Source organism: Nansenia antarctica, assembly GCF_963989245.1.
Source record: "Nansenia antarctica genome assembly, chromosome: 16".
Classification (NCBI taxonomy): Eukaryota; Metazoa; Chordata; class Actinopteri; order Argentiniformes; family Microstomatidae; genus Nansenia; species Nansenia antarctica.
In genome coordinates, this window is record NC_137686.1 from 17,179,392 (window position 1) to 17,194,773 (window position 15,382).

At 47.6% G+C, this 15,382-nt stretch overlaps 2 protein-coding genes across 6 annotated transcripts in view; one reads left to right on the forward strand and one right to left on the reverse strand.

The window, feature by feature from the left end:
- The window catches only part of dcaf8 (DDB1 and CUL4 associated factor 8), an 8,267-nt gene extending 1,550 nt beyond the window's left edge, over positions 1 to 6,717 (forward strand). The window contains exons 2-13 of one of the 3 annotated variants that reach the window (XM_080546450.1): positions 1 to 61; positions 168 to 257; positions 659 to 1,314; positions 1,552 to 1,692; positions 1,843 to 1,937; positions 2,188 to 2,298; positions 2,440 to 2,570; positions 2,723 to 2,830; positions 3,101 to 3,231; positions 3,428 to 3,547; positions 3,916 to 4,032; positions 4,362 to 6,717. The exon at positions 1 to 61 is cut by the window's left edge and continues 15 nt beyond it. In XM_080546450.1, coding sequence (XP_080402576.1) covers positions 22 to 61; positions 168 to 257; positions 659 to 1,314; positions 1,552 to 1,692; positions 1,843 to 1,937; positions 2,188 to 2,298; positions 2,440 to 2,570; positions 2,723 to 2,830; positions 3,101 to 3,231; positions 3,428 to 3,547; positions 3,916 to 4,032; positions 4,362 to 4,469 — 1,848 coding nt within the window. In that variant the 5' untranslated portion in view covers positions 1 to 21 and the 3' untranslated portion in view covers positions 4,470 to 6,717. The remainder of the gene's footprint in view (positions 62 to 167; positions 258 to 658; positions 1,315 to 1,551; positions 1,693 to 1,842; positions 1,938 to 2,187; positions 2,299 to 2,439; positions 2,571 to 2,722; positions 2,831 to 3,100; positions 3,232 to 3,427; positions 3,548 to 3,915; positions 4,033 to 4,361) is intronic. The other 2 variants (XM_080546451.1, XM_080546452.1) reach the window with 2 other exon arrangements.
- Positions 6,718 to 7,986: 1,269 nt separating this feature from the next.
- tox4a (TOX high mobility group box family member 4 a) lies at positions 7,987 to 14,169 on the reverse strand. 3 transcript variants are annotated; one of them, XM_080546287.1, is made up of 9 exons: positions 14,148 to 14,169; positions 12,600 to 12,665; positions 12,075 to 12,371; positions 11,661 to 11,903; positions 10,978 to 11,328; positions 10,714 to 10,794; positions 9,817 to 10,617; positions 9,549 to 9,703; positions 7,987 to 8,797 (listed from the first exon to the last, which is right to left on the reverse strand). In XM_080546287.1, exons 1-9 carry the CDS (start codon positions 14,151 to 14,153, stop codon positions 8,740 to 8,742), a joined length of 2,058 nt encoding a protein of 685 aa, XP_080402413.1. In that variant the 5' UTR covers positions 14,154 to 14,169; the 3' UTR covers positions 7,987 to 8,739. The 3 variants fall into 3 exon arrangements, with proteins under 3 accessions (XP_080402413.1, XP_080402412.1, XP_080402411.1); XM_080546286.1 differs by lacking the exon at positions 14,148 to 14,169 and adding an exon at positions 12,906 to 13,309 and having other exon boundaries at positions 12,075 to 12,368; XM_080546285.1 differs by lacking the exon at positions 14,148 to 14,169 and adding an exon at positions 12,906 to 13,309.
- Positions 14,170 to 15,382: the final 1,213 nt, after the last annotated feature.

Consider the following 15,382-nt stretch of genomic DNA (forward strand, 5'->3'; position numbering starts at 1 on the left):
ATTGGAAAAGAGAGAAACAGGATGGCAGAGGAGGCAGATGGTAAATCCAGTGTGCTTAACGGTGAGGGAGACTGTGAATATATACACTGCTCTGACACACTATTTGCTCTATTACTAAGTGTGTGTGTGTGTGTGTGTGTGTGTGTGTGTGTGTGTGTGTGTGTCAGGAGGCTCAGAAGATGCAGATCCAGGAGAAGACAGGCATGGGGAGGGGGATGGCTCTGCAGGTACAGAGGGACAGGCTTCCTCTCAAGCAGGTAAACGCACACTCTCTTTCTCAGTGGAGCTCAAAGGAGCACTCAAACATCGACTGTCATAGTCCAACGTCTAGCCGTCACTGACATGACATTGACATCATAAAAATTAAAAAATGTTGTCCTCAATAGATGACAGTTTACCCCTCACTTTGTGCCAGGAGCTCTTAAACTAATTTGCATTTGATTTTAGTCATTTAGCAGACGCTCTTATGAGGAGTGACTTACAATAACAACATTTGTCTAAAGTAAGTGAGTGAACTTTACATCACAAGTAAAACTTTCCCAGAGCAATAAGTGCCAAAAGCAAATCCAATGCTAGAGTCAGCGAAGACGCCACTCAATGTAACCGTAGTCATCCCCTAAGTGTGTGTCAACCGCCTTTCCGGTCCTCATGTGTCCAGCAGCTCCCAAAGCGGCAGGTGAGGGGCCAGAGGACAAGCCGATGGCCGATGCAGAGGGAGAGAGGGTGCCTGAGGAGGAAGAGGAAGAGGAGGACACAGACAGCATGGACGGCAGTGGCCTCTACTCCCTTACCGAGGAAGGGGAGAGAGAGAGAGAGAGCGAGGGAGGGCGGAGGGAGAGAATGAAGGACAGAGAAGACGGAGGAGGAGGGAAGAGGGCTGCCAGGAAGAGGAACCGACCCGGAGGAGGCGGCCCAGCACACCACTCCTCAAGCTCGGACGAGGACGACGAGGAGGACGAGGACATAGGGGACGACCGAGAGGAGGAGCAGGCCATGGAGACGTGGCTGGGGGCGGAGCTGCGTGACCTCAGCGGGCCCTCGTGGCGGTCGGTGCCCTCCCTGCAGTCGCGGGAGATCGGGCGGGGCTCGTACCAGTTCGTGAGGCGCGTGTGCGGCGCCCGCGGCCTGGTGCAGAGGCTGGAGCTCCAGGGGCGTCTGGAGAGGCACACCGGCTGCGTCAACACCCTGCACTTCAACCCCTCCGGCACGCGCCTGGCCTCGGGCAGTGACGACCTGAGGGTGGTGGTGTGGGACTGGGCGCGGCGCCGGGCCGAGCTGGAGTTCGACAGCGGGCACAAGAGCAACGTCTTTCAGGTGAGGAGGGGAGGGGAGGGGCTGGGCTGGGAGTCAGTCACGTCTGGGATGAGTCTGACTGGCTGTTCTATCGAAGAAGTCTCTGAATGAATGACCACTTTCTCAGACGACTGCAGTCCTAGTGATGGAGCATGTCATCGTCTAGTCTCTCACTTCCGTCGTTGTCAAGCCATAGGACTTTGGAGAGAATGGGAAAGTGAAAGTGTTTTTTCCCCGTCCGTCCCCCACACTCCACAGGCGAAGTTCCTGCCCCACAGTGGGGACTCCACTCTGGCCATGTGTGCCCGCGACGGGCAGATCAGAGTGGCCGAGCTCTCGGCCACACAACGCTGCAAGAACACCAAGAGAGTGGCACAGCATAAAGGGGCAGCACACAAGGTATGGAGATGGTGTTTGTGTAGCATATTCATAGGGGGAAATAGTGTGGGTTTGTTTAAGATGGTATTCAATGGACCTCATAGACAGACGTGTGTATGCGTGCGTTTGTGTGTGTGTGTGTGTGTGTGTGTGTGTGTGTGTGTGTGTCAGCTGGCTCTGGATCCAGACTCCCCCTGCTCCTTCCTGTCTGCTGGGGAGGACGCTGTGGTGTTTGGTATTGACTTGCGTAACGACCGGCCTGCCAAGTGAGTGATGAACACACACACACACATACGCAGGGTGTTTTCATGAACATATTAGAGAATCCTGAGATGATAACAGGCCTCCTCATCTATGTGTGGGACATATTAACATCACCCTAAAGTTTAGCGTAACATAACACCACAGACAAAAGAATAGTACAATAACAACAACAGCAGCAGCAGCAGCAGTTTTTTCACCAAATGGGCTTTTAAACTATTTGTTGTTACACGTGTCCTTCTGTCTGTCTCTCAGTAAACTGGTGGTGGTGAAGGAAGGCGATAAGAAGGTGGGCCTCTATACCATCTTCGTGAACCCTGCCAACACACACCACTTTGCAGTGGGCGGCAGAGATCAGTATGTCAGGTAAAACTGGCACCCCTCGTGTTGGAGCATTGTTCGTAGGGGTTACAGTATCCACTCTACGGTTTCTAACCATGTTCTCTCTCTCTCTCTCCTCCCCCCTCTCTCTCTCTCTCTCTCCCCCCCCTCTCTCTCTTCCTCTAGGATCTATGATCAGAGGAAGATCAACGAGAATGATAATAACGGTGTACTCAAGAAGTTCTGTCCATCCCACCTGGTGTCCAGTGAGTCCAAAACCAACATCACCTGCTTAGTCTACAGTCACGATGGATCAGGTAAGACACAGATAAATTAGTTCACATGTCTCAGAGTTCCTGCTGTTATGACTATCGCCATGTCAGTCCTCTCCTGTCCTCTCCTCACCTCTTTCTCTCTAACCACCCCCACCCCCGTCTCTCTTCCTCTCTGTATGTGTGTGTGTGTGTAGAGCTTCTGGCTAGCTACAACGATGAGGACATTTACCTGTTTGATTCCAACCACAGTGATGGTGCAGACTATCGTAGGAGATACAAGGGCCATCGCAACAACGCCACAGGTAAGTGGGGGGGGGGGGGGCGACTTGATGTGGTGACGTTATTTAGGCAAGATGTCCAGTGTGCCTACGTGAGGAAATCATGAAACTGAAACATTTGAAAGTGAAATACGGTTTACTACCATGTTACAACTTGGAATTATCTGTTGCTGATTAGTCTTTCTCTCTATCTCTCTGTCTATCTACCTCTCTCTCTCTCTCTCTCTCTCTCTGTCTATCTCTCTGTCTCTCTCTCTCTCTCTCTCTATCCATCCATTTGTCTCTGTCTCACAGTGAAGGGAGTGAACTTCTATGGTCCTTGCAGTGAGTTTGTGGTCAGTGGCAGCGACTGTGGACACATCTACCTGTGGGACAAGTGCTCTGCTCAAATCGTCCAGTTCATGGAAGGAGACAGAGGAGGAGTGGTGAGGGAGGGGAGAGGGAGGGAGGGAGAGAGAGGGGAGGTGATTTGGGACAGTCATAACTATTTCCCTCAAACATAATTGACGTGGTTGTCACATTGATTGATGTGTGCATTGAAAATATCGTCCATAAATGTGCGGGACGCAGCATTGTTTCTCATCTCCATCCCTCTCTCTACCCACCCTCCTCTCTGTGCAGGTGAACTGCCTGGAGCCCCACCCCCACCTCCCGGGCATGGCCACCAGCGGCCTGGACCATGATGTTAAACTGTGGGCCCCTACTGCCGAGAACCCCACAGGGCTCAAGGGGCTGAAAGATGTACAGTGCAATACAATACTACCACATCATGCACACAAAACACCAAGACTAAAGATTAAGATTCAACTTTATTGTCATTGAACAGAGCACAAGTACTGAGATAACGAAATATAGTCGGTGCACTCACTGTCGCTACAGCTGCTACAACTCAGAACATAGAGCTACAGTTAGTTGTGCCGCATATTTGCCACATCCTTCTAGTTTTCACTCATGGACATCACCAATCATGCTGCTGTGGTGACTGTTTTGGTGTGGTGACTTGTGGTGACTGTTGTGTTGTGGTGACTGTTGTGTTGTGGTGAGTACTGGTGACTGTTGTGTCGTGGTGACGTGTTGTGGTGACGTGTTGTGTCTGTGCGGTTGCCTAGGTGATGAAGAAGAACAAGCGCGAGCGGGACGAGGACAGCGTGCGCCATGGAGACCAGTACGACACACAGCTCCTCTGGTTCCTGATGAGACACATGAGAAACAGACGACCCCAGAGGGTGAGTTCAAAGGTCACACAGCAGCTTGGGAAGAACCAGAGCGCCATGTCTGATATGTCCTCCTCGTTTGTTATGTCTGTACAGTTGCAGGTTTGCACATGGAGCCACAATGGCAAACCCCCCATTTTCTCTCTCTCTCTCTCTCTCTCTCTCTGTCTCTCTCTCTCTCTCTGTCTCTCTCTCTCTCTCTCTCTGTCTCTCTCTCTCTCTCTCTCTCTCTCTCTCTCTCTCTCTCTCTCTCTCTCTCTCTCTCTCTCTCTCTCTCTCTCTCTCTCTCTCTCTCTCTCTCTCTCTCTCTCTCTCTCTCTCTCTCTCTGTCTCCCACTCAGGCGCGTCGTGAGGGTGGCGAGGGGGATACAGATGAATCGTGGAGTTCTCCGGACTCCTCTGATGAAGAGGACGGAGGGCCAGACCATGTCCAGTGCATGTCCTCATGAGTGACGTGTAAAAGAAAAGACACACATACACACATACACACACACACACAAACTCTCTCACTCTCTCTTTATTGCCCTAGAATTGTTGCACATAGGCAGGCACTACACACAGGCACTACACACTGGCACACACACTGGCACACACACACAAACACTGAAAGACCATGAAGTAACAGAAAACGGACACACACACACACACACACACACACACACACACACACACACAGCTGAGAGGGAGGGAGAGTGACTCTATTGTAGACTGAGACTCAAAAACCTGGTTTCCAGTTAGACAAAGTGTGAAATGGGGACTGACTTCGGATTTTCATTTACAGTCTGAGAGGGGGTGAAATACTGTAATACAGTATATTCTGATAAACACACATACACCACGTCCTTAATTCGATATATTTTTTTAGGAAGACTAATTACTGCTCATATGAACCCTATACGAACCCTGATGCTCACGTCTTGCCCATACCAGAGCTCCACACTCTGTCTGGTCCTAGACAAGGTGCACACTTCAACCCCCCCTGACTCCATAGACATATCACAGTGATCTAGCTGCACGTCAGCTGCACATGCTCCCCCTCTCTGACCCCTCCACCAGCACCACCATGGCTCTCTCTGCAGAGGGGAGCAGGCAGAAGGGATGGTGTGATGAGAAATAGACCTTCCATCATCCCCCCCCCCCCCCCCCCCTAACGTGGTTCATCCCTCCATAGGTGTGTATTTTTTCACCCCTTGAGGCCCTTCCATCTGCCTCCCTCTCTCCCTTCCCCAGTTTAGCCTCAGCATCAACCAGCGCTCAGGTCAGTCAGTCAGTGACTGCATGCTCTCCACCCAGCCTCCCTTAGCTGAGCCCCCACCCCACCCCCCCCAGTTCCCTGACGTTCTGAGTTCTATGTTCTAGGTTTTGAGTTCTGAGTTCTAGGTTCTATGTTCTATGTTTTGATTTGGGTTAGGGTTAGGGTTAGGGTTAACCCTAACCCTAACCCTAAAGGCGTGTTTATCGTAAAAAACAGGTATTTGCCTCCAGTTCTTTGGTTTGGGGATTTTGCACGTAGCAGGAGTGTCTTCATTGGAGCTCCGGCTGGAACGTGGAGAAAGCTTCCTTCTGCTTGGTCCAAACTGAACCCACCCCCTTCCTACTCCTCCTCCTTCTCCTCCTCCTCCTCCTCCTGAAGGTTCACTTTGAGCTCAGCCCCCTGCCCCATAAGCCATCCTCTCTTCCACTGAGAGAGATTTCTGCTGAGCCAATGAGCTGGGGGAGAGCTACTGAGGAACACCTGGGTGGTCTTACTGCAGAACATAATGTACTTCCAGGAGACAGAGGAACCGTGTACCAAGGCCCTAAGCCTCAGGTCCTTCCTTCACTCTTGACTCTCACTGCCCAAGCTGGATGGCTGTCTGCATATGGACCGGCCCAAATCCTAATTCCCCACTGACGCAACTCACTTAATTGTTTGTACAAATCCCCAAATTGACATCAATGCATGAGTTGTTAAAGTTACGCACGCTGATCTCAAGTTAGGATTCGACCTCGTAGAGAGCAGGTATTGTAGCTACTTGACTCCTCTGTGGCTCTTTCTGGGACCTGTGCATATGAGACAGGTGAGATTCGAACCTAGGTCTCCTGTGTAGAAGATAGACCCACACAGGTCTTTCTGGAGCCATTCTTCTCAGCAGATCAGGCCAGCGGGCCTCTGAGTCTGTTGTAGTAACGCAGGGGGACAGATAGGGGGAGGACTGAACTGCTTGCCAGTTGTTTTTTGTGTAAAGTCCAGCTTTTCTCATTTTGTATGAGAGCTATAGAAGTTAAGTAAATTTATATGTAAATATATATATATATACATATATATTAAAACTGTAAAGAAATCAACTTTAGCAAACGATGTTCGATTAAAAAAAAAAAACGTCAAAATATTTGATTGGTATGATGCAGAGGTTTATATTCTATATGAGGACAAAGTACTTTTAAAATGAAGAGACAAAGTTGTCGTGAATTTTTTCCATTTGTATATGACATCCACAATTGTCTATTATACGGACAGGATTCAGTAGAGTTTTGGTTTTTCTCCTTTCAAGATCTTGACCTATTGGTTTTAAAAGACATACTCAAACTGTCCCTCTGGCTAGTTTCTTTCTTCTTGTATTCATCTTTAGGCTTTTGAACAATAATTTATCCCACTGCTGCCTAATATTGTGTTCTACCGGTTCAGTTGGAAATATGTACGATTTGTGCAATAAACAAAAGACTATGTACCTGGTGTTGTTGTTATTTTTTACTTTTAGGTCATGTTCTCACATGAAAGTCTGAATCGAGACCCGGAGCAAGTGGATGAGATGCATAAATTATTTCTCTGATTTGCGTTCTCACAGCCCTTTATGTAAACGAAGTAACATACGCAATCGAAGCAACAGACGTGGTAGTTGATTGGTCAGAAAGATTGCCCATTCGACCCTCTCTTATCCACATCAACACGCATGCGCTATTGTTTTTCTATGGACAGCCTCGATGCGTCGTTTCTAATCGGAGCGAAACCACCCTTTTCAAGCGGAGCATCCGTCGGCTGTTTGCTCCGGGAGTAACTTCGAATGCGCGTTCTCACAGCTCCAAACGACACAGAGCAAAGCGAATTTTATCCTAAACTCCGATTCCAAGTGAAGCAAATGTTCTAGTGAGAACACACCCTTAGGTCATGTTCTCACATGAAAGTCTGAATCGAGACCCGGAGCTAGTGGATGGGCTCGCAACATTGTTGCATAAATTATTTCTCTGATTTGCGTTCTCACAGCCCTTAATGTAATCGAAGCAACAGACGTGGTAGTTGATTGGTCAGAAAATTTGAAAATTGCCCGTTCGTCCCTCTCTTATCCAGATCAACACGCCTGCGCTGTTGTTTTCCTATGGACTGCGTCGGGCAGCGTTCTCACCAAAAGCGAAGCAAAGTGATGGATGCGTCGTTTCTAACCGAAGCAAAACCACCCTTTTCAAGCGGAGCATCCGACGGGTATTTGCTCCGGGAGTTACTTCGAATGCGCGTTCTCACCGCTCCAAACGACGCAGAGCAAAGCGAACTTTATCCTAAACTCCGTTTCAAGTGAAGCAAATGTTCAAGTAAGAACACCCTGTAAGTAAAATGTATAGAGGGCTTCAATCTGTTGATGCAATTTGTGCGTATGTGTGTCTGTGTGAGTAGTGGCTAAACAGTGACAGTATTATTTATGTTGGGCTGTTGCTGTATCCTTACCATAGTAGACCAGCTTGTCAAAACTATAGTTTATTAACATGAAATCTGTGGAGTGGTTAAAAAATATATTTTTACATGACTTCAACCTAGGTGTATGTAAACTTCTGACTTCAACTGTAACTAACCTAATTGATTATTGCATTCATTGATGAGACAATGTGACAGTAAGGAGGACAAATCAGTCAGTTTGAGCACCTGCATTTATTGCTCTTTTATTTTAAAAAAAACATAACATGACAATCAAATAAACCTTGATTTTTGCAGTCATTGATTCACACTGGACAGGACACTCAAAATGTTCTTTACAAAACAGAAAGTAAAAGACAAAGCAATAGTCTTAGCCCTAAGGGCACTAAGCTAAATGCAAAAAGAAACCAAGTTATCAATGATACACTTCCCATTTTTCTCAATCCATTATTAATTGTTTTTTTTCCATAGATAAAAAAAAAAAAGGAGTAATGACTTGTTGGTTTTCCTGTTCAGCATTTCTTAAAATACAAGACATTGGGTACCAAAAGACAGGCAACAAAAGGAAGACAGACATGATTGAATGCAGTTCCCCCAAATGGTTGAGAGTAACGATGGCCCTACAGGTTTTTACTGTGTTTTCCCCGAAGCTTTTGGCTGCAGCGGATGAATAGTCTTTCAAAACGTCAAGTTCAAAGAGACTACTAGAGGCACTAGGTTCCAAAAGAAGGTTCTAGAATCCGACCTCAGAATCAGAAGACCTGGTGTGGACGTCCAAACATGAAAACATAAAATACCAAAAATAAAAACAGCTCACAATTCCCTCTCCTATCACATTTAATGTCCGCCATTCTGTCCACGTCTGAATTCTTGTGTCTTCTTCACTGGATGTTTCCATGGTCCGTTGTGCTCAGCTAATAGTGTTTTTCCTCCATTAGGGTGTCCCAATCTTACTCCCACTCCACTCTCACCCTCCTGGGCCTATTGTCTCACCACAACCCCCTGAGTGTTACCATCACATCCCTCCTCATGCCTGAGAGGATAGCTGCTCTTTACTTTACAGCCATGGTGTTCTGGCTCCGGATGGAGCACCAGGCCATGAATATATCTCTGGAAGGGAGAGGGAGGGGGGGGGAGAGAGAGAGAGTATGTGAGCAAAAAAGAAAGACAATGTGTAAAATGGAAGGAGAGAAAAAGACAACCACATAAATTAGTCAACATTATTATAAAGTCAGCTACCAATTGGGTGATTTTTGCAACAGAAGTTTCTCAACTTCTAACCCCAACACAACCACCAAACAATAACAAAATAAATCTCTTCTTTTTCAACATTAACTTGTATTGAAATCCGTTTTGAGAAGCCAGAAAAGTATCCCATCATCAGAACCTCAGTAACCTCTTTGCGCAAGCCCGACGACGCTGTTGGATCCTGGATATGTTTACCTGTGTGCAGGAAGAACAACAAACGGCGCAGGCACCAGACCAGACTAGATGATCATGGAGTGAAGATATTATCAAAGCGTACGTGACGCGACGGGTGATCAACAGGCGCGTACGCTTTGATAATGTCTTCACTCCACGATCATCTAGTCTGGTCTGGCGCCTGCGCCGTCTGTTGTTCTTCCTGCACACAGGTAAAAATATCCAGGATCTAGCAGCGTCGTCGGCTCGCGCAAACAAACCCGGCGAATTTTGTACTCGCTCCGGGCAAGCGGGCAAGCGTTACTGCCGAACCCTGGCTCTAAACCGTTAACATGGGCACCGAAATGAAACACACACGCTGAGGTTGACGCTTGCGGTATAAACAGGCCCTAAGGCAAAATGCACACTGACAGTCATCCAATCCATTCCACAAACACACCTGCAGTGCGATGCCACACATTCATTGCTGCAGTATTCTTTGTCCCAGTCGTTGCTCTCTACTGCTGGGTTGGTGCATCCTGGGCGTACACATAGAGTCATAAGGCCAGAGTGAGTGTCGGTGGGTCCTGGAGACACATTGAACTCCATCTCCATCTGAAAGAGGGGGAACCACCACAAGAGGAATCGAGAAGGATTATTAAAACAGAATCATATTTAATATGAATGAAAAATGGGCCATTCTTTTTACTTAGACAGATCTACCCTACCTCTCCCGGAGTGAACTCTTCCCCAGCCGCCTCTTCATCTGCATTGCCCGTCAAGTCAGTGGACTTGGCCACCTGCACGGCTATCGTAGGTGTGGAATAAACCGTTGTTGGCCCAATGGAAGGAGAGGAGACACCAACAACATTGGCAGCTGCTGTTGTTGTTGTAACAATAATGGGCAGGGACGCGTCCACCTGCAAGGAGGTAGGGACTATCTTTATCTGTAGTGGAGGGGGAGGTGTAGCGGTGACGGACACAGTAAGTCCAGGCCCAGCACTTCCTCCGCGGGGCTTCGCCTGGAGAGGAGGCGGGGCTGGGGAGTGGTGTACCATCTGCTGGAGTCGCGGGGGTGGGGGGGCGTGCTGCATCTGCTGCAGAGGTGGGGGCTGGCGTGCGCCGGGCGTGGTGGACAAGACCGAGGGCTGCAGTGCTCGCATGCCAGCGGGGAGCACCGTCACCACCGAGGTGGGGATTTGGTGGAAAGGACCCCCGGCCTGGAGCATCTGTTTGGAGATGATGATCTTGGTGATGGTGGGGGCAGGGGTTGGGGTCAGTGTAGCGGTGGTGGCGGGGCCCAGGGCGGGGGGCTTGTTGGCACCGGTGCGAGAGCGGGTGGTGACCTGGGGGATGTCCCCCACATCCAGGATGTCCCCCAGGATGATGTTGGAAGCGCAGATGTTGGTGATGGTGTTCTGGTCGGGGGTGTGCTGGGGAAGGCGGGCAGGGCGGGCGGGGGCCACAGGCACTGGGTTTGACACTGGAGGAGGTGGCGATGAAGCTGTCTCCATCACTTCAATTGAGGGCTAGTGGGGGAAGTCAGCAAAGAATAGGGTGAGTAAATAGATAGCAGCAAAACAGGACAAAAACTACAGTAGGGACCAAGACCAAGAACTTGTCACCTGTGAGAGCTGATTGGCTCTGTAAGCTGCGAGGGCCTTCAGGTACTCTTTCTTTGCTGCCTCTGTCTTTCTCTTGTACACCTAGTGACAAGAAGATCAGAAGACACATGATAAGTAAAACACACATGTACTACTGTACAATATTTTTTGCTTTGTTTATTCAAAATGAATCAAAGTACAACTCTCTAATTTCATACATTTACTGTCCTAGAATGTTTGTGAAGGAGTGAACGTGTGCGTTTGTGTGTGTGCGTGTGTGTGTACCTGTTTCTGCTCCTCCCCAAGGCTATCCCACATGGAGGCCACAATCTTGGACACCTCTCCAAACGTGGCGTTGGGGTTCTGGCCCTTAATGGCTGCCTGGGTGTCCCTGAAGAACAGGGCGTAGGCCGATACGGGCTTCTGGGGCTCGTTGGGGTCTTTCTTCTTCTTCCCTTTCTTCCCTCCTCCTCCAGGCCCGGCAGTAGCAGCCACCATGGCCGGCTTGCCGCCCCCTCTCCTGACCAAGGCAGAGGAGACTGAGGAGGAGGGGCCCAGGGAAGAGCCTGGCAGTGTGGACATGTGGGAGAGGACCGCGGGGGAGACGGAGAGAGACATTGGGTCTACCAGCACACTCTTCTGGGTGAAAGTGGACGAGAGAGAGAGAGAGAGAGAGAGAGAGAGAGAGAGAGAGAGAGAGAGAGAGAGAGAGAGAGAGAGAGAGAGACACACATACACACACAAAGCAAGATCAGTTCTTGACAATAAACATCATACAGACATTCGGAGAGTCCTGGCATTTTGGTCTAACACGAGTGTTTCAATTCAAGGACCTACACATGCAAATATGCATGAATATGCATTTAAACACTCGTTTGCGCTGGTCATCAAACTACATGGGAACATTCTACAGTGTGCAAGTTTCTTCTTTCTTTTCATTAGCTGGACATCAGGTCAGGAAGACTCACTCTGAAGTCATCCATTTCATCGTCCTGGAGGGAGCCCGCTGGAGAGGGTGTGGCAGAGAGCGGCTGGTCAGGTGACTTGGAACGAGACAGGATGTTCCCGCCCCCAAGGCCAAGTCCTAGATGGGCACTCAGCTCTGACTGGTCAATAGTGGTCAGTTGATTGTGTCCCAATAGGCTGTGATTGATGTCAATGGTCATGGGGGAGGAGCTGCTGAAATGGGAACCGATGGAGTGGCCAAGCTCCTTTAAGAGGGACAAGAACAGGAGGGACAAATGTTATGCATCTTCACAGCCTGGCTGGTCACCAAGGCAGGTGACCCCCCAATCACACCCACCGGCAGAAACCTTCACAGCAAACCTTCAACAGTGAGTGTTATAAATAAACAAACAAATGTGGACAGGTAAACCACTCACCACTCCTAGTGTAGAGCTGAGCAGAGCACCCCCACCAGGCTGGTTCATCACCCCCAGACTCAGGTGTTCCAGGCCCTGGGAGCTTGGGTTCACATAGGTGGAGGCAAAAGATGGGTCATTGGCTCCCACCACCGCATTCCTAGCCAGGCTGCCAGCCCCAGATGGTCCCCCTACTCCACCTGACAGCTCCCCGAAATGGGACACCACATCTCCGACACTGAGTGCGGAGTCAGGGTCCAGAGAGATGGGGGGGATCTCAAACACCTCATCGCCTAGACTGGGGGTATGGAATGTCTGCTGAACAGGGAAAAAGTGGAACAGACTTGTTAATGGAACAAACGCAGCACATAATCATGTTCAGTATATTGCCAGTGCGGTGACTTGAGAAAGTGTATGAACAACAGTATCAAAATGCATTGAGGGTCTTACGATCTGATAAATGTAATGAGGTGCACATTATAAGAGGGCACTTTGACTTTAGTGTAAAGCATGTCGCCTTCAAAGGGACAGACTCATGGCACACACCTCTGAGGAGAGAAAGGGATGACCTGCCCCAGTGATGGTGAGGTAATTATCACTGCCTCCTGGAAACTGTAAAAACAAACAGATTTAGTACCCATGGCATGTTTGCTCAATTCATAGCTGCTAGCTAGAGTCTACAGTTGACCACTGACAACTAGCCTATAGCTCCGATCTTCAGTCTGAACTTTGCCAAATAGAACAAACAAGTATGGACACAGGGATCGCCAGCTCCTACTGTTCTCACGACATGAAGACAAGCGATCTGTTAACACTACTGGTTTAGGAAATGTCACTGTGCTCGCCAGCTACCTTGTTCCCGGGGTCGTATCCATTGTAAGCCTGGGTTCCCAAAAACTCCGTGTCGGCGTGCTGCCCACCCCCACCGGTGCCATCAGAGAGGTCAGAGTAGAAATTAAGGTCCATAGCGAAAGAGACCGATCGAAATAATAGTGCGATTTATGGGTCGACAGATAGCAAAGCGTTTGCGATCGTTAGCTATGACTTGATCCCACCATGGTGGCTGCTGGGCTAGGCGGCTAGCTGGCCATCTGCAGTGACCAGATTAGCTTAGCTGGTGTGCTAGCTAGCTAGCTAGCCACGATAAAACGTCGCTGGCTGTCAGATATTTGAGAATCAGTGGAGATCAATGGAGCCAGACAGTCAAACACGGAACACGATCCCGTTCCAAAGGGCTATCTAAGGGGTTAGGGTTAGCTTCCTAGCCAGGGCCCCAGGCGACCACGGCCATCTGATGTGCAAAACAATCTCGCGCTGAACCCAGATCATGCCAGACAAGATCAATCGAACCCAGATCATGCCAGACAAGATACATCGATCGACACATTCATCGCCGCACTGCCGTTTCACACTCTCGTCTCTGTCGGGGAACATAAAGCTTTTTTTAATTATTATTACCTAAAAACGGCTATACATAAAACTAAAAATGATGGGTAATTACGTCAAATAAAAAAAATAAAAATAAAAGAAAAACATTATTCAGGGATCAGCGTCGCTCTACGTAAAAAAAAAAAAAAAAAAAAAAACTATGTATGATCAAGCCTTTCCAATCGATTGAGCATAATCGATCACAGACAGACCAGCGCGTTGGTTGCAGGTATGAAAGAAAGTCAAGAGAACTTCTTAATAAAAAAGCTTAATTAACTATTACACAACTTTTTTTTTTTTGCAAGGACCTATTCAATCTGCACCCGATGACAAATGTTCTCTCACTGAAGTGTAGAGAGAGAGAATAGTCAATCCGGCCAGTCAAGAGTGACAAAGGATGGATTTGAGTAAACCTTCAGTTCAGTGTACTAAATTTAATTTAATAAATTAGAAAAACAATGAGGGGGAGGAGAAAAAACCTATTTGATATCCCAACTTTTTAAAATGACCAGCAATGCAAATCAGTAACGTCTGTCTGGTCAGTGACAGAAACATTGCTGAAGTTTTGTTGACTCAACACCATACGCCGGGCTAACGTTGGCATCATAGATCAAGTTCCATGAACATAAACAATTACAAATCATATTCAACAATAATGTTTCTTACCTCCATCTTTCCACTACATCGGTCCGTTGCTTATCAAAAAAAAAAAAAAAGAGATAAAACGTGGCTTCCGGGTTCCCTTGATTTCGGGAAATTACGTCACTCAACCAGGACTGTTATACAAGGTGTATTGCATTTGATCTTTTTTCTTTTATTTCATATGAGTTAGAGATTTCATTTCCAAATCTCTCTGGATAAAATCACAACCAACACTGACTTCTCTCATACTACTCCTTTGATTCAAGAGTAAGATTAGTATTATTTTTATTTTTATTTTTTTAAATTTAAGAATAAAGTTAATGTTCTGCCATGGTTAACAAAAAGTAGTTTCATTCACTCATAATAATCTCAGTATAGCATAACAATTAGGCACACTAAGTCATGCAAACCAAAAATGGGAATGTTAAATGTTTATCAGATCAAGTTAAATTGGTACATTGAGCTCATCTAATGTGACGGTATCAATCACAGCACACGTTTTGTCCGAAACGTTTCTTCAGTCACAGGGGGTCGAGAGAACTTGTCTTCAGGGGAAAGCGAACCGAGTGGGTTGAGCGTGTGGGTCAAACCTTCTGGAAGAGATGATTATTACTGGATGACATCAAACACCCAGCCAATACTTCGTGAGCTTAGAATGATAAGGTTCTATCTCCGTTTAGGGCAGTTCAGAGATATTGAGTGTCAAAGTGTTTACATTCCATTATGTTTTGTGAGATGGAACCTTTGTATTTTATTAATTACTAACTCAAACATTTCAACATTTTAAAAATAACACCACACAGGCATTAATAAACACCTAATGGATCAGATTATGTAAAAAAAACCTCAATTTTGACAAAAATGGAGATAGAACTTTATAATTCTAACGTCACGAATACGTACCTTCAGTGTGTTGTACACCCAGTGTGAACCCATCTCAACCCAGGTCACATCGAAGGGACGTCACGGACAAGACCCCCTCTGTCAATTAAGCGACTGCCGCTCACTGGGCCAGAGGATGTCGTGGAATTATTGACTGAAATATTTTACTTTAAATAAAGTAACAAATACTGGAGCTGTTGGTTTTCTCACAGACCTTTATTGCAAGCAACAAAAGCCGAGCTGGTTCGCGAAGCAACTCAAGCCCCCTGGCTTGGACCCAGCTTTTATACAATTTCATGGTTACATCCAATATGAACCACTCCTCGTTTGGTCATGTACCACCAATGATCTTTAAGGTCATGAGTTGCCCCTCCTAA